Source organism: Rutidosis leptorrhynchoides, chromosome 3 (assembly GCF_046630445.1).
Source record: "Rutidosis leptorrhynchoides isolate AG116_Rl617_1_P2 chromosome 3, CSIRO_AGI_Rlap_v1, whole genome shotgun sequence".
In the NCBI taxonomy this organism is placed as follows: Eukaryota; Viridiplantae; Streptophyta; class Magnoliopsida; order Asterales; family Asteraceae; genus Rutidosis; species Rutidosis leptorrhynchoides.
The window spans coordinates 478,857,575-478,883,190 of NC_092335.1; the positions used below are offsets into that span (position 1 = coordinate 478,857,575).

The 25,616-nt window shown below is 32.9% G+C and overlaps 3 protein-coding genes, 1 long non-coding RNA gene and 1 pseudogene across 5 annotated transcripts in view; 2 read left to right on the forward strand and 3 right to left on the reverse strand.

Moving 5' to 3' along the window:
* The window catches only part of LOC139902870 (probable serine/threonine-protein kinase At1g09600), a 43,386-nt gene extending 39,760 nt beyond the window's left edge, over positions 1 to 3,626 (forward strand). For both annotated transcript variants that reach the window (XM_071885538.1, XM_071885539.1), the window contains exon 8: positions 3,487 to 3,626. The gene's annotated coding sequence lies outside the window, so the exon portion shown is untranslated. The remainder of the gene's footprint in view (positions 1 to 3,486) is intronic.
* A 135-nt stretch (positions 3,627 to 3,761) lies between these two features.
* Positions 3,762 to 4,799, forward strand: LOC139902872 (uncharacterized). The gene is made up of 3 exons (XR_011777760.1): positions 3,762 to 3,922; positions 4,235 to 4,392; positions 4,488 to 4,799. It is a non-coding gene; the product is annotated as an uncharacterized lncRNA (long non-coding RNA).
* Positions 4,800 to 5,840: 1,041 nt separating this feature from the next.
* Positions 5,841 to 7,541, reverse strand: LOC139901695 (uncharacterized). The gene has a single exon (XM_071884374.1). The coding sequence runs from the start codon at positions 7,539 to 7,541 to the stop codon at positions 5,841 to 5,843; it is 1,701 nt and encodes a 566-aa protein (XP_071740475.1).
* Positions 7,542 to 10,417: 2,876 nt separating this feature from the next.
* LOC139898146 (uncharacterized) lies at positions 10,418 to 14,549 on the reverse strand. Its single transcript, XM_071880864.1, has 9 exons — positions 14,414 to 14,549; positions 14,100 to 14,216; positions 13,626 to 13,725; positions 13,440 to 13,525; positions 13,067 to 13,194; positions 12,491 to 12,740; positions 11,974 to 12,014; positions 11,789 to 11,881; positions 10,418 to 10,963 (listed from the first exon to the last, which is right to left on the reverse strand). The coding sequence occupies exons 3-6, from the start codon at positions 13,693 to 13,695 to the stop codon at positions 12,719 to 12,721; spliced, it is 306 nt and encodes a 101-aa protein (XP_071736965.1). The 5' UTR covers positions 13,696 to 13,725; positions 14,100 to 14,216; positions 14,414 to 14,549; the 3' UTR covers positions 10,418 to 10,963; positions 11,789 to 11,881; positions 11,974 to 12,014; positions 12,491 to 12,718.
* Positions 14,550 to 20,380: 5,831 nt separating this feature from the next.
* LOC139902874 (uncharacterized) lies at positions 20,381 to 22,556 on the reverse strand (annotated as a pseudogene).
* Positions 22,557 to 25,616: the final 3,060 nt, after the last annotated feature.

The following is a 25,616-nucleotide window of genomic DNA, read 5'->3' on the forward strand; positions in this document are numbered from 1 at the left end:
AGTGTCATTTTCTCACTACAGAAGTGACTTTTTTGGGATATGTTGTGTCTGGGCGGGGCATAAAGATGGACGAAGCAAAGATCGACTCAATCTTGAAGTGGCCGATTCCTACTAACCCCCACGAAATACGTAGTTTTCACGGGTTAGCTTCGTTTTACCGACGTTTTATTAAAATTTTTAGTTCTATTATTGCTCCTGTAACAGAATGCATGAAAGGTGGTAAATTTTTATGGAGTGAAGCTGCAACTGATGCCTTTAATGACCTAAAGGAGAAAGTTACACAAGCACCCGTGTTAGCTCTTCCTAATTTTAACGAAGTTTTTCATGTGGAGTGTGATGCGTTGGGCGTGGGAATTGGGGGCGTTTTAATTCAAAACAAGAGACCTGTTGCGTTTTTTAGTGAAAAATTAAATGATGCTCGAAGACGATACTCGACTTATGATCGGGAATTTTATGCGATAGTCAGGTGTCTTGAAACTTGGAGACACTATCTGCTGCCCGCTGAATTTGTACTCTATTCTGATCATGAGTCCTTGAAGTATATTCATGGTCAACATAAGTTAAATGCGCGACATGCAAAATGGGTTGAAACGTTGCAAGCTTATTCCTTTGTCATTCAACATAAAGCGGGATCTCAAAATCAGGTGGCCGATGCGCTTAGTAGGAGGTATTTATTGATTAACACCATGCGCATACAGATTTGTGTTTTTGAGTAATGGAAATCCCATTACCCGGACGATCGTGACTTTAAGGAGATTTGGGCAAAATGTATACAGGGCACATACAAGTCATTTCACATTCAGGATGGGTATTTGTTTAAGAGTATGTGTTTGTGTGTTCCATCCGGTTCAACTCGCCATTCGATTATTAACGAAAGTCATTCAGGAGGCCTTGCGGGAAACTTTGGTATGAATAAGACGCTTTTGTTAATAAAGAATGATTTCTATTGGCCACATATGGAGAAAGATGTAAATCGAGTGGTGGCGCGTTGTCGTGTGTGTCACGTTGCTAAAACGCAAGGGAGTAATTCGGGTTTATACTTGCCTCTGCCCGTGCCTACCCGACCTTGGGAGGATATTAGCCTTGATTTTATGTTGGGTTTACCTCGCACCCAACGTCATAAAGATTCCGTTATGGTGGTTGTTGATCGGTTTTCAAAAATGGCGCACTTCATACCGTGTGCAAAAACGTATGACGCGAGTCATGTTGCACGCCTATACTTTGGAGAGGTCGTACGTTTACACGGAATTCCAAAAACCATGACTTCGAATCGTGACGTCAAGTTCATTAGTCATTTTTGGAGGACCTTGTGGTCTCGAATTGGATCTAAATTGCAATTTAATAGTTCACACCATCCGCAAACCGATGGTCAAACGGAGGTAGTTAATCGAAGCTTGGGTAATCTTCTATGTGGATTAATTGGGGATCACCCGAAACAATGGGACATGGTATTGCCTCAAGCTGAATTTGCATATAACAGGTCGGTAAATCGCACTACATGGAAAAGTCCTTTTGAAATTGTGTATGGACTTAATCCCACCTAGGGATGGCAATGGATCGGATATGGATCGGGTGAGGTCGTATCCATATCCATATCCATTTATTTTTTTTACTTTTCATCCATCCATATCCATATCCGTCGGGTGAAGCGGGTTAATGGATAATTATCCATATCCGTTTAAATTTTTTTTTTTTTTAACAATTATAAGCGGTGGTTCACTATATACGATAAAAGTAATATTTTTAATAGTTTATGCGACCGAAAGTCACATTTTACTAATCTATATAACAAATATTCAATAGATAACATATTAAACGTGTAAAGATATCGGCATGTAAGTTGCTTACTTTTAGTTACATGGAATCACATTTGAACCAACAAAGTACGATAAATACATTTGATTATTTAAACAAAACAAAATATAAGAAAGAAGTTATATTTTTAGAGAAAATATAAAGAAAGATGAATATGAATATAATTAATGAAATATCACTACATAAATGATACTAATTTAAGTGATAAATTTATATATTTAGTTATTTCGGGTGAAAGCGGGTTCATCCATGGATGAAATTTTTTCATCCACAACCATATCCATATCCATTTAGATCGTCCATATCCACGAATAATCGGGTGGATCGGATGGATATCCACCGGATTGGAGATCCATTGCCATCACTAATCCCACCACTCCTCTTGATTGCCATCCGACACCGCTAAGGGTGACACCTGATGCTGACGGTCTGGAGTATGCTGCTCAAGTGCGTGCTATCCATGAGCAGGTTCGTGATCGTATAACTCAACAAAATGATGTGTATAAAAGGAGGGTTGACAAACATCGAAAATGGGTGGTATATAATGTGGGTGATCTGGTGTGGATCCACCTTCGGAAAGAGCGTTTTCCTGCTGGCCACTTCGGTAAATTAAAGCCTCGAGCCGATGGTCCTTTTCGGGTATTGGCACGTATTAATGATAATGCATACAAGATTGAACTTCCCGGTCATTATAACGTGTCAGCTACATTTAACGTTGCTGATTTGTCTCCGTATGTTGGTGATAGTGAGGATGATTCAGACTCGAGGTCGAGTCTTTCCCAAGGTAGGGAGGATGATGCAGGATTGCCTAAGAATGGCAAGTGGGGCCAAGTTTACCAACGTAAGCCCAAGAATGTTCAAATGGGCCTGCATGATTTCTTAGGATGGCATGAGATGATTGATGGCCGATTGGGCCAGGTGTGATTTGGGCCGTGACCTGGAAAAGAGGCAAAGAAGACCTTTGGTTTTACTTGACTAATCAGTTACCTTGTTATGTTTATTTTGTTTCAGTATTTAAGGACTTCTTTGAGTGGGGACTGATCAGTTTTTTCTGGAATATTATTGTTATTTTGAAATAAAAAAAGCCACAGGCTTCTTGTGTATGTTGCTGCTCTTTGCTATCTATTTTTGTTCACCATAGTGTGGGACATTACTATGCTTTCTTGGTGCTTAGATGATGGGTGTATTTTTTATATGATATAATGATAATTATATTTGTTATGCTCTAACTATCCATTATTTGGTAACAAAATAAAGTCTGCAGTTCACACACTCTTTGTGTGTTAAGTTCTTGAACAATGTAAGTATGATTTATACAGAATCTGATTAAACATTCTTTGATGACATCTACCAAGATGGTTCAAATTCGTAAATATCCTAGGAACACATTTGGAAAAGTGAGATCAATAATACTTACTTCTAATCTGACCATTCAATCTCTTTACTAACAAATACATATATCTCTCATCCTTATCTTTATATTATTTGCCTATTGTACCTTATAGCCAAAATGAACGAATCAATTACTGTATACCTAACATAATTCCTGAAATGGTTATACTGAATTGGAAGATATGTGCATTTTGAACGATTTCTGAATTAATTGTTGAGATGTTGAGATGTCTGTCATTGATATTCCAATAGCACGAACAAACCGAAATAACCTTGCAGGTTCAGTGTGCTGCTCTTAAATGCCCAAAATTAGCAGAAATATAGAACTTGTGCATTTAGCAAGGGTGTCAAAATGGGTTAAAAAGGAAGTTGCATAACAAGGGTAAAAAGTTACACAATTCGATGATGATCCGCTAATACTGGTAGTAGTGCTAAAAGTTTCTAATTTTATTACATGAAATATGAAGTTTATTTCATATTTTATATAGTGCAAAGACAATGGATTTTATTAGTGTTTAATTTCGGTTGTCCTCTTTTCCATGATTGACCAGTTATAAAGAAGAAACATGAGAATAATTTGACCACTTATCAGATACTTAAATCTATTAAGGGAGAGGAAATTCAAGAGGAGCCTGAAAGCACCCTTCAAAACATCCGCCGCCAAGAAACCTAAAAACTCGAAGGTTCCTTTCAAATTTCAGTCTTACTATTTCAGGTATGTAACTATTTCTTATATTTGTCAATATGCTACTGAACTTTAATTACTATGTTGTGTCATAAAAAGAATGATCGCTGATGAGTTTGCAAGAACCATTAGACCCGTAAATGTGGCCCATATGCTGTGTAAAATGGGTTGAGTAATATGTTAATCATATCTGAGCTGAAATGCAACAGTTTAATAGTACATGTTAAATTAGACAACGTATGACATTTTTGACCCACACATATGTAAGTACAATCTATTATTTATTTTTAGTAATTACTTATATTTTAGGTATGATTGTAAAAGTTAATTGGATTGTTTCAGAGGTATGGATGAGGTTTAGGGATGGTGGCAGTTAAACCGCTAAAAGGAATGAAGGTGGAAGTTACTGATATAAATTAGGAAATCATTTTCTTCTTGCTCTATTTCTTAGCCTCAAATGTCTCTGACTTCAATGATCTGGATGTCGAATATAAATACAGGTAAACTTAAGATTCGTTATACTGATATGGATTGGGAAATCACGGGTTCTGAGTAAATCATTGTGTTTAGTTGAAAATGTCTCTTACTTTTGCAGAAATAGTGAACTTGCTAGGAGATATTATGGTAATTAGTCATGAGGTGCAGTCCCTAAGGTGCAAAATCATGATGTAATTCTCATTTTTTTGGACAATTAGTAAGTTTTAGTATAGACTAGTGAGAATTAACAACTTGTATTGGTTTCTAATTTTTAAATGGTTGACTTAAAATTTGATGTTCTAAACATTTTGAAAATGTGATATCGTTCATATGTGATTACACAAGAATTTGTATCAAAATGAATCAAATACTTCATCTTTTGTTGTTACATTGTTTGGAGAAACGGAAACTTATAGCCAAATTAATAGAAAACACACAAATATAATATAATATTCTATTAATAAATAATTGGATCCTTCAAAAGTCCAGCGAAATCGCGGGTCTTTAACTAGTATATGTATATATATGTATATCAGTATATGTATATGTATATATATGTATATATATATATATATATATATATATATATATATATATATATATATATATATATATATATATATATATATATATATATATATGTATGTGTGTGTGTGTGTGTATGTGTGTGTATATATATATATGTTTTAGTATAGACTATTGAGAATTAACAACTTGTATTGGTTTCTAATTTTTAAATGGTTGACTTAAAATTTGAAGTTCTAAACATTTTGAAAATGTGATATCATTCATATGTGATTACACAAGAATTTGTATAAAATGAATCAAATACTTCTTTTGTTGTTACATTGTTTGGAGAAACGGAAACTTATAGCCAAATTAATAGAAAACACACAAATATAATATAATATTCTATTAATAAATAATTGGATCCTTCAAAAGTCCAGCGAAATCGCGGGTCTTTAGCTAGTATATGTATATATATATATATATATATATATATATATATATATATATATATATATATATATATATATATATATATATATATATATATATATATATGTGTGTGTGTGTGTGTATATATATATATATGTGTATATATATATATGTGTGTGTGTGTGTGTGTGTGTGTGTGTGTGTATATATGTGTGTGTATATATATGTATGTATATATATATATATATATATATATATATATATATATATATATGTATGTGTGTGTGTGTGTGTGTGTGTGTGTGTGTGTATATTGTCATCCATAGTTAATTAACAATACATTTATAATTAATGAAAATTAGCTTCTTGATAACTAACAATATTAAAGCAATTCCATACACACAAAGAAGATGGTTAGCTACACATCATTTAACCACGACAAATATAAAAAAACTTAAAAGTTGTGAACTAAGTAACGTTTTCCAATCATTTCCCTGGCCAAATGCTCCAAATGAGGTTATCACTAATGAGGTTATTCGTAAGTTTCCATCAAGTATTTTGGCACTAGCCTACGTATCAACTCAAGCAACGTATCCTTCAATGAGCCATTTGCTATATGATTCACTAACAGTGTTAAGGTCGTAACATCAAGTGAGTAACTTCTTCCTTTCATTTCATGTAAAAGCATCTCTACATCATCAAAATATTTATTTTTTAGATATCCTTGAAGAAGAACCCTGTACGTAACATCATTCGGTGGGCAACCACTCTCACCCATTTTTAGAAACAACTTCTTCGCATCACTTAATAGACCTTCCTTACAAAGAGAACTGATCATCACATTATATGTTCGAACAACAGGTTTTAAGCCTTTATTAATTAGCTCCTCAAACAAAACCCTTGTGATATCAAACTTCTCGCATTTGCTTGCACCATCAATAAGGATGTTATACACAACAATATTTGAATTGAGCTTGCTATTACCTAATAACTTGAACAAAGAGAATGCATCTTCTACCCGATTGTTGCTGCAAAATCCCTCTAAGATTATTCCATAAGTTACATCATTATGAAATTGACCTTTTGCAAGCATCTCATCAAAGAGTTTGCGAGCAGCCGAACAACGACCAACACTAAACAATCCTTGTATCATGGTGTTGTAAGTGACTTTACTACGTTTCAAACCTACTCTTTCCATTTCAGAAAACATATCCATGGCCTTGTCTATCATCATATTCTTACAATACCCATTTATTAAGCTATTATAAGTGACAACATCAGGGACCAGACGGTTGAGTGTCATTGAATCAAAAGACTTTTTTACTTTGCTCATTTCGCCACGTAAACAGTAACCATCAATAAGTGAATTGTATGTTACTACGTTAGGAATCTTTCCTCTCTCAAACATAATCTTGATAATAGATTGTGCTTCATCTACTTTACCGTCTTTGCAAAATGCATCCACTAACACATTGTACATTTGCACATCTAAAAAGATCCTTTCATTCTCCATTTCTTTCAATATATTACAAACCTCATCCCAACGACCTAAGTTACAAAGACCATGGATCAAAGAGTTGTATATGATGACATCTGGTAGAATCCCTTTGTGAAACACCATCTCTTTGAAAAGATCAAAAGCATCATCAATCATTTTGTCTTTGCAAAGACTGTCAATGATGGTGCTATATACAATGACATCAGCTTTATGACCTCTTTCGTTCATAAGCCTTAGCAAATCAATAGCAAGAACATTGTTTCCAATCTTACAAAGTCCCTTAATCATTGTGCTATAGGTAACTACATCAGGTTCACAAAGATTCTGTTTAATAAGCTTTTTGAAGAATATTTCAGCTTTAAGAATCCTATCTTCTATAACAAGTCCATTTAAGAGTGTATTATAAATCAACACATTTGGCACAATGGCTTGTCTGAAGCAAATAGCTAGAAGTGCAAAACCGTCATTGGTACGGTGCAAGTGGCAACAACACTTCATAGAAATATTAATATTGTATTTATCAAGTGGAACACCAATTGAAGACATGTGTTTGAAAAGATCAAGTGAAGAAGAATAATGTTTCATTCTGGTGACAGCAGTCAACAACTGAGTGAATTTAACTACAGATGGCAGAGGTCTTCTCTGAGTCATTTCATCAAACAGATTGTAAGCATCATTCAAGTTGTTAACTTTCTGATACATAGATAGATGGCAAACATCATAATCACTATGCATTGAGGAAATATTGGAGTGGAGAGAAGCTGCTAATAATGTCCTATGAGGAGTATCAAATCGAAGACCTAATTGAAAGGAATACTAGTTAAAGACCCGCGAATTCGCGGGATGCTTTAAAAAAATTATAGTAAAGTAGAAACGGAGTTTTTATAACTTGGTTTTCGATTGTTATAGCAAAGAATCAAATGTTTTTTTTTTTGTCAAATTCTTCGGGAGCTATAAACAGATTAGCAAAGTAATATAAATCATAAATAACTATGAACAAGAATTAAAAAAAACAGTTTACATAACATAAATCAATCAAATTACTAAATTAAGTTTCATGTAGCATCAATATAACGTTTGAAATACTGATAAACAGAGTTCATAGATCATAACGTGACTTAAATGTGCACTACAAAATAGAATAATAGAGTTCAAAGATAGCCCTCTAAGATGGTTTTAATTAAAAAATAAATGAGCATAATACTAACGTTATACAAAATTGCTGAAATCCACAGCATATGATGTACTCTACCACATTGTGTGCATAATGCCAACAATGGTTTCTGAAAACTCGCAACTCTCTTGTATGAAAGCTACTAAATTTGTCAGGTTTTTAACCCCATATACATATGCACCTTGAGTACCTATTTGAGAAATGACTCAACCAGCAAAAAAGAATTATCGTTATACCTTCCTGGTAGCATACTTAAAGTCTGGCTCTGTATATTTTCAAAAAAGGCAAGCTTCTTATTATTAAGTATCCAATGAAGATATGCACAACCATACAATAGCTACACATTGTATGTACAAACTCATGAATATACATAATAAAATATTTACATTATCTTTCTACATTCAAAAGATAGCAATTTGAAACTCAAATAGGCAGCCCCAAATTAAAACCTACTCAGAAGATGAAATCTCATCTACTTGAACAAAATGGTAACAAATAATCAAACAAGAAGGTTCAAGAGGACATTGAAAAGTGTACCCCTAACAAATAATAAACCCACCGATGTACAAAATGATAAAGAAGTCGAAATCTTTTTTAACTTTTAGGGTTCTATCATTATTATAAAGATATACTAGGCTACTTTATAGAAATAGCTCATATTTGTACGTTATACGCACAGATAAACAACATATGCTCGGCGAGCTGGTTTAATTACATCAACTTTACCTGTGCTTCAATGATTCCTTGAATAACATATACTCCATTGATTCTTCGCTTCCAATAAAGTTCCATAATACACAGTTTTTAAACGTAAAATTAGTTTAAATAAAAATAATATCATAATTTTACTTATATAGACCTAAACCAGCCCAACCCAAACAAGATCAATTAGTGTCACTATAAGTAGTACTCCGTATAAATTTTTTGCTTTGCAGATAATCCGAGTAAAATCTATCACGAAGCTTTCAACTTTATTAACCTTGAATGGGCCAATTCTCTAAATTTACAGGTTCCCCCTTTTTTTAGCATGATTCTCATTATCTACTTCAATTACTGGACCTATGGATGCAACTGTCTTAAATCTAAACCCAAAACTCTAAACCTAAACTCTAAACCCTAAAATATAAACCCTAAACCCTAAATCTAAACCCTAAAACCTAAACTCCAAACCTAAACTCTAAACCCTAAAAACCATAAACCCTAAATATAAACCCTAAACGCTAACCTAAACCCTAACCTAAACCCTAAATCTAAACCCTAAATCAAAACCCTAAACCTAAACTCTAAACCCTAAAATATAAATCCTGGACCCCAAATCAAAACCCTAACCTAAATCTTAAATCTAAACCCAAACCTAAACTCTAAACCCTAAAATCTAAACCCTAAATCTAAACTCTAAACCCCAAACCTTAAACTCTAAACCCTAAAATCTAAACCCTAAATCTAAACCCTAAACCCTAAATCTAAACCCTAAACCTAAACTTTAAACCCTAAAATCTAAACCCTAAACCCTAAATCTAAACCCAACCCTAAACCCTAACCTAAACCCTAAATTTAAATCCAAAACCCTAAACCTAAACTCTAAACCCCAAAATCTAAACCCTAAACCCTAAATCTAAAACCTAAACCCTAAACCTTAAACTCTAAACCCTAAAATGTAAACCTTAAACCCTAAATCTAAACCCTAAACCCTAACCTAAATGTAAACCCAAAATCCTAAACCTAAACTTTAAACCCTAAACCCTATATATAAACCCTAAACCCTAACCCTAAACTCTAAAACCTAAAATCTAAACCCTAAACCCAAAACCCTAACCTAAACTCTAAACCATATAATCTAAACCCTAAACCCTAACATAAACTCTAAACACTAAAATCTTAACCCTAAGTCTAAACCCTAAACCTAATCTCTAAACCCTGAACTCTAAACCAAAAAATCTAAACCCTAGAACTTAAACCCTAAACCCTAACCTAGTGAACTTTATAAAATAAATAATATATTCAAAAGGGTGGTGAACAAATAATACCAACTCCACCAAACTTCTTCTAATTACTTGATATTCTAAATCTTCTGAAGCTCAAGAATCCCTTGCCAACATGACTAAAAAACAATCCCAATTTTATGTTCTCTGCAAAGACATCGAAACATTCATTATTGTTAATTGTTGTTTATGATTCTATATAAAAAAATAAATAAGGACAAATTGTAACAGTCTCAAGCATATGTTATTCCAAACTATTGCAACCTCAATTGAAACTGTATTATTTCCGAACACGTTCTCAAAGCCGCACATCATAACTATACAAATAATTATGATCCAGCACTACAACCTACGAAGGACAATATGATTGATTCGATCGTTGTGTCACAAAAATTCTGTTAAATAATCAACATGATGGACGATGATAAAAGTTATAATGATTATGAAATGTACCTGTAAATTGTTATAATACAGCTAATAAAGTTGTAGTAAAAAACATAAGTGAACTTCGTATATTAGTTGTAGTCAAGTGGACAGAATTGGTTAAGCAGCCCAATAAAAAGGGCTGATGTAAACAAAGGCTGGCATTTGGTTCAAGTACTTGTAGGTTGGAATAAACAGTACGATGATGAACTGGGTTTCGACCCAACGGTGCAGCATTTAGTCCCCAACGCTCATAGTTGTCATTGGCATATTATGGTAATTTGTCTATTAGAGCGGGAAATACTTTACATCAGTATATCTAAAATTTTCCTTCTACACGCAATACTTAAATTTATCACAAACTATGTTTACTTGATATGTAATATCTGTGTAGTTTTGATAATTTACTCGACCCCAGAGCAAAAAATGATGATGAATAAGTAGCTTCTTGCCAAAAGAAGCACACGTCGTGCTGCAAACAAACAAAAAAGGAAACAAGACGCTACAAACTCTTGAATTTTCACCTCCAATTGTGAAAAACTGGAACTGAAGTTGAAGACATCAATCTATAAAGAAACCTGAAAATACATCAAATGTATTATGTTAGGAGTCAGTCTGTTAAGATACATTATTTGTACAATGAACAAAATAATTTGGAGTAAATCAACAAGTATGGGATGATTATTACTATATGAACTTGAAACAGAGAATCTTTTTAAGATGTTTCCTAATTTTGATAATGCTCACCCCTCACATGTTTTAATATAATGTAATCTTTGAAACTAATAATCTTTGATAATCGATACATGCACAACGGGAAGAAATAACAGCTACAGATGAGTAAAACTTAATTTATTCATACCAAACAAAACGAATAGACTCCCTATAAGCACAGCTTTTATAAAACCCATCTAAAACCAGAACACCCAATTTTAGTTCTTTCGAACGATAATCAAACAACACAGCAGGGTCAGAACAACAGCCTAATGCCAATCATACAACAGACCAGGATGATGATAATTAAATAAAGTAACAAACATTGCTCTTTCAATATTACATATGAATAAGTGACCCAACATAAAACTTAAATCTTCAGTAAACGTATCATTTAACTTCAGCAAATGTCTCTGAAGCCCATAATAAATTAAGAAGCTAACCTTTAGCAATATAACCCGTGATTAGTACTTAGCTTTGAAGATGCGCAATTAGATTAGGCTTTGAAAGGACGAATTTCATAAGGGAATTAAGGACTTAAGGAAAATATTTTAAAACCTACCATAATTAACATGATAAACAAATTAACTCAACATACCAAACAAATACTCCCCCAAACAATAATAATAGGTTAGATTAGGCAAAATATTAAAGCATTGGATAAAAGACTCATTTCAATTATGTCATACCTGACATAGAAGGTTCATTCGATCACAACTATTCTGTCAAAGGTAACCTTTAACAGGGATATTTTCTTTCATGAGCTTGGCACATGTATATGTCTGCACAAAAGGAAGCACAAATTGACAAATTATGAAACAATAATGTTAATTCACCACAAGTATTAGCTGTTAAAATATAAGCAGAATAATACCTCTAAAATAAGAGAGAAAGTCACCCAAAGTGTACGAGTATCTGTACAAATAAAATCTCCATTAGTCCAAATAAGTATAAGTATAATAAATAATTAGAAGGACCCAAATTTATCCACATGAAATACTAAATACATTTTAACCCAAGCACATTTTGAACAACCCATATGCCACGTCTACAACTAATTATAATCAATTTTATGAAATCTTCATTCAGTCTACATATACCAGGGCTAACTGCTAAATGTTCCAAAGTTAATTAAAGATAATCTAATAGAGATGACATATGCAACTATTGCATGTATTTATGTATGATTTTTCTATAGATTCTAGAATTATGTATAACTTGGTAATTAAAATGCAATGCAACAAAGGTTAAGGATCATAAAAATAACCATCATATATTTAAAGCCATCATTCATGTGAATAAAAGGAATTAAAGACTTAAAAAACTATAAGGAATTTGAAAGTAATAATCTTTGATAATCGATAGATGCACAGTAGCAAGAAAGGTGCAACCTGAATAGTCAACCACCGACCGCTGAATTCATTCCATCACAACCACCCACACCTTCGTCGACGTCGTCACCGCCGCACGCACAACCCACGTCGTTTATCCGCCTGCAACCCATTCCGTCACACACACCATTTCATCCCCGTTATCGTGTATGTCATTTCCTTTTTCCAACTACCAGGTAAGCGTAACTTTTCTTACAAATGTATACATTTAGGGTTTCGATTTTTGGTCTAAATTTGTCCGTTCACCACACTGCAAAATAAAGGAAATATCATATAGTTATTAAACTGATAACTGATGAACAAAAACTGGAGGTGACAATGTCGACCCACTTAACTATTGAACGGATCAAAATGGGTTATGCTTGATTCTAACAGATCATATGGGTACAATAAAATTATACCTTCAAGAAAAACAGGTCAAATGGACTAAAACTCAACTAAAGTGTATTTCAAATCTACAGTATATTATCCATATCATTTTATTTTAAAACCAAACCCATCTAAACCTGTTGGCCAATTTACCACCACTAAGACTAACTGTTGAACTTGGAATTTATATTTCGTCACACAATTTACCTTATGACATAGTAGTAACAAAAATCGGCCAAGATGAACGTTTGAACCGCTTCTGCGAGAAAGACCATCGGCAACCAAAAGTATCCGCTTCCTAGTAAAAACAGATACGATCCAGCAGATTCATAAACCTATCATTCATCACACAATATAATGCATAAGTTACAGTTTTAGTTGTACAATCATAAATTCACATATAAGCATATATTATGTGTACATAAACAATTGGTTTTAAACCCCAAGGGGTGGCCTAGTGGTTGAGTGCTTGGAAATCTCCAAAGGAAACCAAGATTCAATCCTTACTACCTACACTTTGGGGGCTTGCCTTTCAAAAAAAAAAAAAAAAACAATTGGTTTTATGTTTATTTGATTATACCTGGATGATCCAGTGAGCACATCCCAAAAACCTTGCAAGGCCAAGTGCAAACACGTAACGTGCAGTAGATGGTTCGATCATCCACACTAAGGAAAAAGATTAAACGAATTACTTTTCTGATTATTAGATTTTTACCAAGTAAATGTATCACTAAAATATGGTACTTTTACAATAAAAGATCCAAACCTTGGTTTTTTGCATCATCATTAGTTGAGGAAGGACTGCAATTGATTCCAAATACACACAAAATGCCCATGAAACTTTGCTCATATGAAAATGAGGAGGACTGCAATTGATTCCAAATATAATCAGCATATTCCTACTAAATTAAGAGCAGGAAAAATTGTCATAGCTAGCAAATAGTATCATAATCATAATTTAAATCAAATCAAAATACAGAGTTAAAAGGCAGTATAATAAAATTGAAGGTTAGTTATTAACAATTGCATCGTCTTAGTAAAACTTTAACATATATGACCTATGCATAAATAGAATTAAAAAACCAACATAAAAGCCACCAATAATGTGTAGTACTTCTTCTGCAATCTTTTCCTTTTGTTCATCTTATACTAATAATAATAAATAAATAAAAAATTGTCACATGCTGAATAAATAAATGTATATAAACAACGAAAAAAGAATTTAAAGAAATTAGTGTACCTTTTTTTACCTCAAACGCATCGAAACTAAATCTGCTGAATAAAGCAGTAGAGGTATGAACAGATCAATAGTGAAAAAGTAATCCAGTGCTTCACCGAAGCCCCAATTAGTAATTACCTGGCAGGAAAGTTTTATCATAAAAAAAATTGAATTAAAAAAACACAGATTGAAAATTCAACCTTTTTAAACAATTTTTAAATGTGTAACAAAAATTGAAAAATACTATTATCAATAGTCTTCATAAGCAGGTGCACAAAGCTATTCAAAAACTTGCAGATTACAACAAAGATACAAATTCTGAGAAGCTTACATACCTCTACCATATGCAAAGATATTTTATTTCGACGACTGTTCTGATTGAACAATAACAACATAATTAAATTGAATCTTCTCATTTAGTGAATGTAGAACGATTAGATCTTGGATAGAGTTTTTTTTTTTTTTTTTTTTTATGTCGAGGAGAGGTACGTGATAATGAGAATGAGATGTGAGCAAAGGAACCCTAATTTGCCTTAACCTTCCGTGTTATTTTGTATAATGAGGGGTATTTTAAACATGGAGTTATTAGCTAATATTAAGGGTAGTTGGATAAAGGGGTAGTGTAACGTCATTTTCTAATCTAACGGTAATTAAGGAAGTTTTGAAAATAATTATTAATTAATCGAGACTCTCTTTTAATGTATAATATAATAATAGTGATGAAAAAGGGGTTTCAAAGAAAATGTTGGTACTAGAAATATTACCTTTGAACTTGATGAAAGAATTAACAGCAGAAACAACATGATTTCTGCTATTCATCGCCATTTCCTGGAGAAGAAACGGAGCTCAACCGCCTTTGAGCTAGAAAGTTTGGTTACCTTTTATTATTCACCATATAATACGGAGTACTAAATAATGGCATGTTACATAACCTGTCACAATTATTATTCAAGATTGTTGGATACAATTTTATGTTACAAAAGTTTAACTTTTTTTTTTCTTCTTGGATTTGCGAGAAAACTCTACTCTCTTATGAACGAGCACATTGACTTCCCCGTATATGGTAAACCTCAGATAATCAAACCCTCCGAGTGTGAGACATGGTACCGGGTGAATTGCACATTATGCGAACTCTCTAGTCACACTCCCTCACTGAACGATTTGGCATAGCCAGGAATCGAACTTGGTTGTTGTGCTTACTGCATCATTGGACAATTCGATGACCACTCAGACAAACCTGCGTGATTACAAAAGTTTACATGTATAGAAATAGAAAATATTTTGTTTTGTGAAGAAAAAAAATTTTAATGAATAAATATCCCATCTACTATATATATGAATTTTTAAGAATGTAGTTAACATTTGTACTAAAAAGTAATTAAATTCTAAAATGAAGGTGTAACCCTAAGTTTAGTTTAACTAGGTAATTGCATAAAGATTCATTTACAAGCTACTCATATAAAATAAATAAGGTTTCTATATTCGCTCTATCGGAAACTTAATTGTACGTTTTCGACTATTTGTTTCCCTGACCACCCAACATATTTTGCTAGTGAGGTTTGAAGCTTAGACATGTAATGAAAATTTTTACGACACCCGTGACCCGACCACTAAGATTAAAATACTGACAAATCGTAGAAATTAAGTCATATAGGCAGTTTAACCACTATTATCGTGACGATTGATAGATTCTTTATCTAATATCTCAAGAGGTGGGATGTTAACCCCATATCTGGCATACAGGTCGAGATGACTCGGGTTGGGTCAAAGATCAAATGGGTTTGGGTCGAAACGGGTCATTGGTAGAAATGGGTCATATTTAAAATGGGTCGAACGGGTTGGGTCGAGACCCGGGTCTGGTTAGGTCAAGACCCAAGTCGGTTGGGTTGTGCTAGTAAAGATGTTTGTATTTTTTGATGTATATCTTCCGAACACGCGCCCCGAAAAGGTCCGTCGAAAACACGCCTCAAAAAATGTGTCTCAATAGACGCGCGATGAAAATCGCACGTCGAAAATGCTAGCCGAAAACGCGTGTCGAAAACATGCGTCGAAAACACGCATAAAAATGAGCGTCGAAGAACGCGCCTCGAAAAAGGCGCGTCGAAAACGCGGGTCTAAAACGCGCGTCGAAATCGCACGTCGAAAAATGCGCGGCGAAAATGCGCGCTGAAAACGCGAGCCGAAAAACGCGATCAAAAAACGTGCGTCGAAATCGAATTTTTTCAACTAAACCCGTTTGGGTCTTGAAGTAATTTTCTATCATGTGATTGGACCCATTTGGGTCTTCAAGTAATTTTTTATATTATATTATGTGCTTGGACCCATTTAGGTCTTCAATTAAACCCAATGAATTTATTTTTGAAGCTTGGAGTCTTGTTTGCCTTACTGGTAGAATACAGCTACTACAATATGCAACCTTCCCTGAAGTCTAACCTCTACATATGGATAATGTAGCATGGTAAACACAGCTAAAGCCGAAGTTGAACACCCGAAATCATAACCATCTGCAAGTGTTAATGAATATGATGTACCATATGAATAGTTGGATTTAAACTTATAAACCAAAACAAACACGTAGACTATTCAATAGGTATAATTACAACTAACTATAATTAATAATTAAAACATGTGAAAATGCATTGGAAAGTTTTGGAGGATTTTGACATCAACATATTCGTCAGTGAGCCAAAACCTTTGTTTCATTGCAAGTCCGATTAGAAATAATGAGAAAAATAAATTAAACACATTTTTCAAGAGGATAAAAAATCATCTACTATTTCGTCGATCAGCACATTCAATATGCCGTTTTCAATAACCATGCCTTCTTCTAAAGCTTCACCTTCAAAATCCAACCATTTACCCGCTCCACGACTCATATCCATTTCCATCAAATCATCCCCATCCAAATCTTCCATATTTGTCCAGCCACATATCTCTTTCTGTATTTCATCTGCCAACAATTCCTTCTTGTTGACCATTTTGACCATTCTTCATAGCTGCCACTTAAAGCACGTTCACGTTCACCTTCTAAACACAAACTCACACAATCAAATAGTGCCTTCCTTTGTAGCTTCATGAACGGGTCCATATACTTGTACTGGTTCTCAAGTTGATTAAATAAATGGACACTTATGACATTTTGGGTTTGTCTACAAACAAAGTCCTCTAATACAAACTTTGCATAGTTTAAGATTTTTTTGATATATTCCAACTCCCATTGTGGGGACCATCTTGCCATCAATGTGAATTCAAATATGGGGTTGGGAATAGATGTCGCAGAGTCTTGTAATTCTCTCTCTTCTGCTAAAAGTTGCATGTTTCTTGCAGAAATACATGGGTTGTACCCTGTAAATTGAAAAACAATCATTATATTACATATTGTTAAACTGGCTTAATATGCACTAAAGATTGCAAAACGAGTTGGATCAGGTAATTATTAATAGTACAAATCAGATAACCAACACTTCTTTGTCTTCAGTTTATTACTTATTATATTATAGATAATCATGACATCAATTATGATTATAGAACCATATTATTATTAAATGCACCATAAGATACTCTGAAAATGATTTAGAGGGTATTTTGCAATCTAGATACTTCAACTGACCATTCCATATGCAGGCAAGTATAACCCAGATTGAACCTTTTATCCATTAGAGGGCCATTTTTGCCACCTCAATAATGCACTGTGGCAGATACAAGCATACAGAAACAGCAATAAGCCATCGTTGACGTAAGGGCTTCAGAACTCGGAATTACTCGGCAAGAACTCGGTCAAACTTGGCCAAAACTCGGCCAAAACTCAGAAAACCAGCCAAAACACGGGATTACTCAGAAACCAGCCAAAACACGGGATTACTCAGAAAATAAGTCAAAATCGGTCAAAACTCAATCAAATCTCGGTCAAAGTCAAACTTGCTCAACATCCAAGTACTCCCTAAAAAGTACCGACCGAATACTCCATGAGTAGCGATTTTTGCAACCTTGGTTTCCGTTGATAATATAGAACCGCTTCATGTTTGATTAGAAAACTGATGTTAGTATAAATGACCCGCTAATGGATAAAAGGTTCAATCTGAGTTGTACTTTTTAACAGTATTCTCCAAATGTAAAAGAGCCATGTTTTCAAAAACACAAGAACCAAAACTACGTAATTGAGTACGGTTACCATTGGTTGTTAAGGAATTGCCATGTTTTCAAATACACAGGAAGCTAGACTTAAAAGTACGTAAGTGAGTATGGTTAGCATTGGTTGTTAAGGTGGTTGTGCTGTTGGATGTTATGCAACTATCACCATCCGATACAGAAGGTTCCATACTTGGATTTGAACACTGCTGAAACTCATGTTGTATTCCATCTTCATACTTTTCACTGTTGCTATTACTTTCTGCAACTTCAACTCCCTGAAAATAGAATAAGATCTATGTAAAGACTTCATTGTTTATATGATATATGTTTTCAACTATTGTACAGATACAAGGCTCCTATTTGTGTTTAAACATATACAAGGCTCCTATTTGTGTTTAACAAGATGTGGGGTTAGGCCCACTTCGTTGGGCCACAAACTCAAATGGAAAAAAATAAAGAAACTTATAGAACAAAAAAAAAAAAAGTTGGATAAGTTGTAAAAAAAAAAATCTGTGAACATGAAAATAAAAAGGGTGGTCAAGTTTAAAACTAATTTTTGAGTAAACAAAAAGTGAATACTAAAATTGTTGAGATATGTTTATTGTTTCTTACTAATTTAACAAAAGACAAAAAATGAGTAGAAACTTTAGTTTACACAATAAGAAATAGGAGTTGAAAGAAATATGTAAAAGGGAAAAATGCTAAAAGTTCGGTTTAAAAAAAGGTTGAAACGAAAAAAAAAATGAGTAGAAACTTTAGTTTACCATTTTGACCCCTTACCCAAAGCGACCCAACTTACCCCGTTTGCCAGTATAGTCTTATGTGATGCGATACACCCATATGCTTACAGAATAGGAAAGCCCAATTATAGCCTAACACTAATTTGCTTCTCAAGTTGGAATATAGGCATCATTAATATTAGGATTCCACTATCCTCTAGATGTGAAAGTGAATCTAAAACAAAAGTATACAGATGTCTCCTCTCCTAACCTAACATTAACAAGGTTAAAATCGCTACTGGGGGAGTACTCGGTCGAGACATTTTAGGGAGTGCTCGGGAAGTACTCGGATGACTGATTTTGGACCGAGTTTGACCTAGTTTTGACTGAGTTTGACTGAGTACTCGTCTGAGTTCTGCAACACTGAACCAGATAACTTCTCTGGTTTGGATGGCAATTCCTCCTGAAAGAAACCCTAATTTACAGCACAAAAATTTGGAAAATAGTAGAATATATATATATCCTCTAGAATGCCATTATCAAAAGGCATTCTTATCATCAACAAGTGGAATTTATAAAGCAGAGCATGGATTAAGAGAGCTACATGACAAACAGCATATTGGTATAGGATAAGACAAAGATGAGGGTTCCTAAGCAGAATAAAAACCACATGCTTATGACTCATTTTGTAAAGTACTCTCTCAAGCTTGTATTGCTGTAAAAACCTACAACGAATATGTTTGAGGAAGAACACATAAAGCTAAGGCAAAAAGCTGTGAGATCCATCTATACTTATGATTAACAATTTTGCATGATACTCTTGTCCTTCTGTACACTCTGGAACATGGCATTGTAGAAGCCGGATTTGTAGTAGAACCGACAATGATGATGTCACATTGAGACGTCTCAACCAAAGAAGATATTTCCCTCAGTTTTTGTTCCAATAACGTGTTCAAAGCATCACTATCAATCTTAGGTGTATCCAATTGATCATCCTGAAAATTCAGACGACTCTTGACCAATGGTTGACCCGAAGACTCAGATTCAGACACTGATTCCTTAATTGGGGAAGCAAACGTAAACGACACAACATCCACGCCATTTGAGAATCTATCAACAGACTCCCAATTTGTATCCAGTTGATCATCGTGAAACTTCAGACGACTCTTCCATCCCATTTTTTGCTATTAACAGACTCCCAAATTGAAGATCCATCTATACTTATATTACATTTTACAGACCTTTTTTTTTCCTTCATCAGTAATTTGTTAGTAGTAGTAGTAGTACCATCAAAATTGATATCACCATCAGTTGGCCTTTTTTTTGCCAAATATCACAAACAGATAAAGAATATGAACTCCCTGAATCAAGAAGAAGCCAGCAATAGATTTTTTAAAAAAGTAATTAGTTTTTACACTTGACTTCTAGTATCTTAAAAAGTTTCAATTTCCACAATAGTTGATTAACAATACGTTCATAATTAATAAAACTTTTCTTCTTGATAACTTACAACGTTGAAGCAATTACAACATATAAAGAAGATGGTTAGCTACACATCATTCAACTACGACAAATATAAAAATACTTGAAGATTGTGAACTAAGTAACGTTTTCCAGTGACCTTGTCCAATCATTTCCCTGGCCATATGTTCCTAACGAGGTTATCACTGATGAGGTTATTCGTACGTTTCTATCAAGTATTTTGGCACTAGCCGACACATCAAATCAAGCAACGTATCCTTCAATGAACCATTTGCTATATGATTCACTAACAGTGTTAACGTCGTAACTTCAAGTGAGTAACTTCTTCCTTCCATTTCATGTAAAAGCATCTCTACATCATCATATTATTGATTTTTTAGATATCCTTGAAGAAGAACGTTGTAAGTAACATCATCCGAAGGGCAACCACTCTCACCCATTTTTAGAAACAACTTTTTTGCATCACTTGGTAGACCTTCCTTACAAAGAGAACTAATCATCACACTATATATTTGAACATCAGGATTCAAGCCTTTATTAATTAGGTCCTCAAATAGAACCCTTGTAATATCAAACTTCTCGCATTTGCTTGCTCCATCAATCAGAATGTTATACACAGCAATATCTGAATTAAGCTTGCTATTACCCAATAACTTGAACAAAGAGAATGCGTCTTCGACCCGATTGTTGCTGCAAAGACCCTCTAAGATTATTCTGTAAGTTGATTCATCGGGGAATTGACCTTGTGCAAGCATCTCATCAAAGAGTTTGCGAGCAGCCGAACAGCGACCAACACTAAACAATCCTTATATCATGGTGTTGTAAGTGACTACATTATGTTTCATACCTATTCTTGTCATTTCAAAAAACATATCCATGGCCTTGTCTATCATCATTTTCTTACAATACCCATTTATTAAGCTATTGTAAGTGACAACATTAGGGACCAAACGTTTAAGTGCCATTGAATCAAAAGTTGTTTCCGCTTTGCTCATTTCACCTCGTAAACAGTAACCATCAATAAGTGAACTGTATGTTACTACGTTAGGAATCTTTCCTCTCTCAAACATGATGTTGATAACAGATTGTGCTTCATCTACTTTACCGTCTTTGCATAATGCATCCACTAGTACACTGTAGATTTGCACATCTAAAGAGATCCTTTCATCCTCCATTTCTTTTAGTATGTTGCAAACCTCATCCCAACAACCTAAGTTACAAAGACCATGAATCAAAGAGGTGTAAGTGATGACATTTGGTAGAATCCCTTTGTGAAACACCATCTCCTTGAAAAGATCCAAAGCATCATCAATCATTTTGTCTTTGCAAAGACTGTCAATGATGGTGCTATATGCAACGACATCAGTTTTATGACCTTTTTCATTCATTAGCCTAAGCAAACGAATAGCAGTAACATTGTTTCCAATCTTACAAAGTCCCTTAATCATAGTGCTATACGTAACTACATTAGGCTCACAGATATTTTGTTTAATAAGCTTTTTGAAAAATATCTCAGCTTCAAGAATCCTATCTTCTATAACAAGTCCATTCAAGAGTGTATTATAAATCAACACATCTGGTACAATGGCTTGTCTGAAGCAAATAGCTAGAAGTGCAAAACCATCATTGGTACGGTGGAAGTGGCAACAACACGTGATTGAAATATTAACTAAGTGGAACACCGGTTGAACACATGTGTTTGAAAAGATCAAGTGAAGAAGAATAATGTTTCATTCTGGTGACAGCGGTCAACAATTGATTGAATTTAATCACAGATGGCAGAGGTCTTCTCTTAGACATTTCATCAAACAGATTGTAAGCATCATTCAAGTTGTTAACTTTTTGATACCTAGATAGTGGGCGATCATCACAATCATAATCATTATGAATTGAGGAAGAATTGGAGTGGAGAGAAGCTGCTAAAAATGTACTACGAGTAGGAGGGTCAAATGGAAGACCTAATTGAAAGGAATATGGAAAAGGGGTTTCAGAGAAAATGTTTGAAAGAATTAAGAGCAGAAGCAACATGATTTCTGCGATTCATCGCCATTTCCTGGAGAAGAAACGGAGCTCAACCACCTTTGAGCTAGAAACCCGTTCACCCTCTTAGAAAGTTAATTACGACCAAACACCTGGCATGCAAATCTTCAAGTATATAGGTATACTCTCACTATTATTATCCAAAATTGTTCTTTATAAATGACATAACTCTATGTAGAGATAGAGAAATATTTGGTAATGAATGGTCACATGTGGATATCCACTCGATCCATCTGATTTTGATCGATATGAATGGACCTAAATGAATATGAATATGGATATGAATGAATTTAAATGGATATGAATATGGATATGAATGAATTTAAATGGATATGGATATGGATATGGATATGGATATGTATATGGATGAAAAGTTTTATCCATAGATATATCCATTAACAATCGAAATTCATATACAAATATATAAATATTGATATATACATACACATTTACTATTACAAATGTATTTATCGTTATACATGAAAGGACCCGTTCATATACATTATAAACGATTCACAAAAGTTGATTACATCGCGAGTTATTTGACCTCTATATGATACATTTTTCAGACATTGCATTCGTTTTTAAAAGATAAACTCTCTTTACATCGAAAATTAACAGGCATGCATACCATTTCTTAATGTCCAACTATAAATGACCTAATCTGTCATTTACTTAATAATAATCTCTACTGAACTCAACAACTTGAATGCAACGTCTTTTGAAATATGCCATGAATGACTCCAAGTAATATCTTTAAAATGAGCAAATGCACAGCGGAAGATTTCTTTAACACCTGAGAATAAACATGCTTTAAAGTGTCAACCAAAAGGTTGGTGAGTTCATTAGTTTATCATAAGCGATCATTTTCATCATTTTAATAGATCACTAGAATTTCATTCCAGTTCTCATAATATACGTCCCATGCATAGAGACAAAAATCATTCATATGGTGAACACCTGGTAACCGACATTAACAAGATGCATATAGAATATCCCCATCATTCCTGGACACCCATCGGACATGATAAAATCGAAGTACTAAAGCATTCCAAATTCCAGAATGGGGCTTGTTGGGCCCAATAGATCTATCTTTAGGATTCGCGTCAATTTGGGGGTCTGTTCCCAAACTTAGGCTACCAAGCTAAAAAGGGGCATATTCGGCTTCGATCATTCACCCATATAATGTAGTTTCAATTACTTGTGTCTATTTCGTAAAACATTTATAAAAATTGCGCATGTATTTTCAGCCCAAAAATATAAATGGTAAAAAGGCAAATGAAACTCACCTATTGTATTTCGTATTAAAAATACATATAACGTCATTGAACAAGTGCAAAGTTAGCCTCGGATTCACGAACCTATATTAATTATATATATTTATATGTTGGTCAATAATTGTCTAACAATTTAGGTCAGGTCATAGTGTATCACAATCTTAATGCTCGAGACTAATATGCAAAGGTCAACAAAAGTCAATTTGACTCAAAATGATTTCCAAAAATCTATACATAATTAATATATAGTTTAAATATCGTCGTTTTTATATTTCTAAATATTTTTAAAAGATCTATTAGAGTAAATAATATATTTCATTTATTAATAAATAAAATTTTATATAAAATATACTTTTATATATCTTAAGTAATAAAATTTATAAAGTTCATTTAACGTCATAAAAATAATATGATAGGTAGTATTAATGTAATTATGTTACATGTAGTAAAACATCTTTGTATTACATATTTATTTGATAAAATAATATCGATAATAATAATAGTAAGTAAAAAGAAATTGTAGTATTTTGTAATAATAATCATTATTATTCTATTAATAATAATAACAATATATATATATTTAAAAATGATATTAAGATAAAGTGATAATTCTAATTATTATAACTTTAATATTTACAATACTTTTTAATATTAACTTTAAAATAATAATTTTATTTAAAATGATAATAATAATGACATTTCATAATAAAAATGACATTTTTATTAAAATGATCATTTTTGTTAAAATGATAGATTTAATACTAACGATAATAATAGTAACGAAAAAACGATAATTTTATTTAAATCAACATCTTATGATATTTTAAATTTCATCATGAAACCCATACTCATTATTTCCTAATCGATTCGTTTGATAGCTTTTAATCGTCTTTTATACCACGTTCATTTTAATGATAATAATAGCAATCATAATAATTAGGTGTTACTAATATTAGTTTTTAATTATAATACTATTAATAATGATAAATATTATAATGATAATATTAATAATTATTTTATCGATAATAATAAAATTAATAATACTAATTATAACTTTAACGATAATAACGATAGTAATAATAATTATTAATGATAATACCTTTTATTGATAATAATAATAAAAATAATAAAAATAATAATAATAATAATAATAATAATAATAATAATAATAATAATAATAATAATAATTAGATAAAAACTATAACGACGATAATAACGATGATAATAATAATCATTTTTAATAATAATACAAAAATTCAATTGATTATAACTTCTAATCCGTTCACCGAAATCATTCGATATGTAAATGAAAAGTTCTTAATTTTTCGCTAGCTTTCCAACGACATGCATATCTTATACCTTATCTCAACCGCATACATAACTAATTCAGAATTCAACATATCCTATCTAATGGCAATATCAAAATTACAAGCATGCATAATCCTATATTCTCGAGCACTAGTCAGGGATACACTATTAGTATGTAAAAATTAAATTACGAGTACTCACGTATCAATATTGAGATTCAATATTGCAGGAAAGGTACGTAAACGCAACGGAGATGATAAACACTAAATTGACTTCACGAGCATACCCACGAACCATACCCATCACCTCCATAGCTATAACCCATAATTTCCTTAGCCCTATCCTACTCATAAAACCCGTTTCGAAATAGCTCGCTCATGACCTCATCGTAATATTTTATGTATAATACTTAATAATATCACTCCTAACACTACTAATGCTAATAATAATAAGATTAATATTAATAATCTTAATAATAATAATAATAATAATAATAATAATAATAATAATAATAATAATAATAATAATAATAATAATAATAATAATATAAATATATATATATATATATATGATGAGAGTTC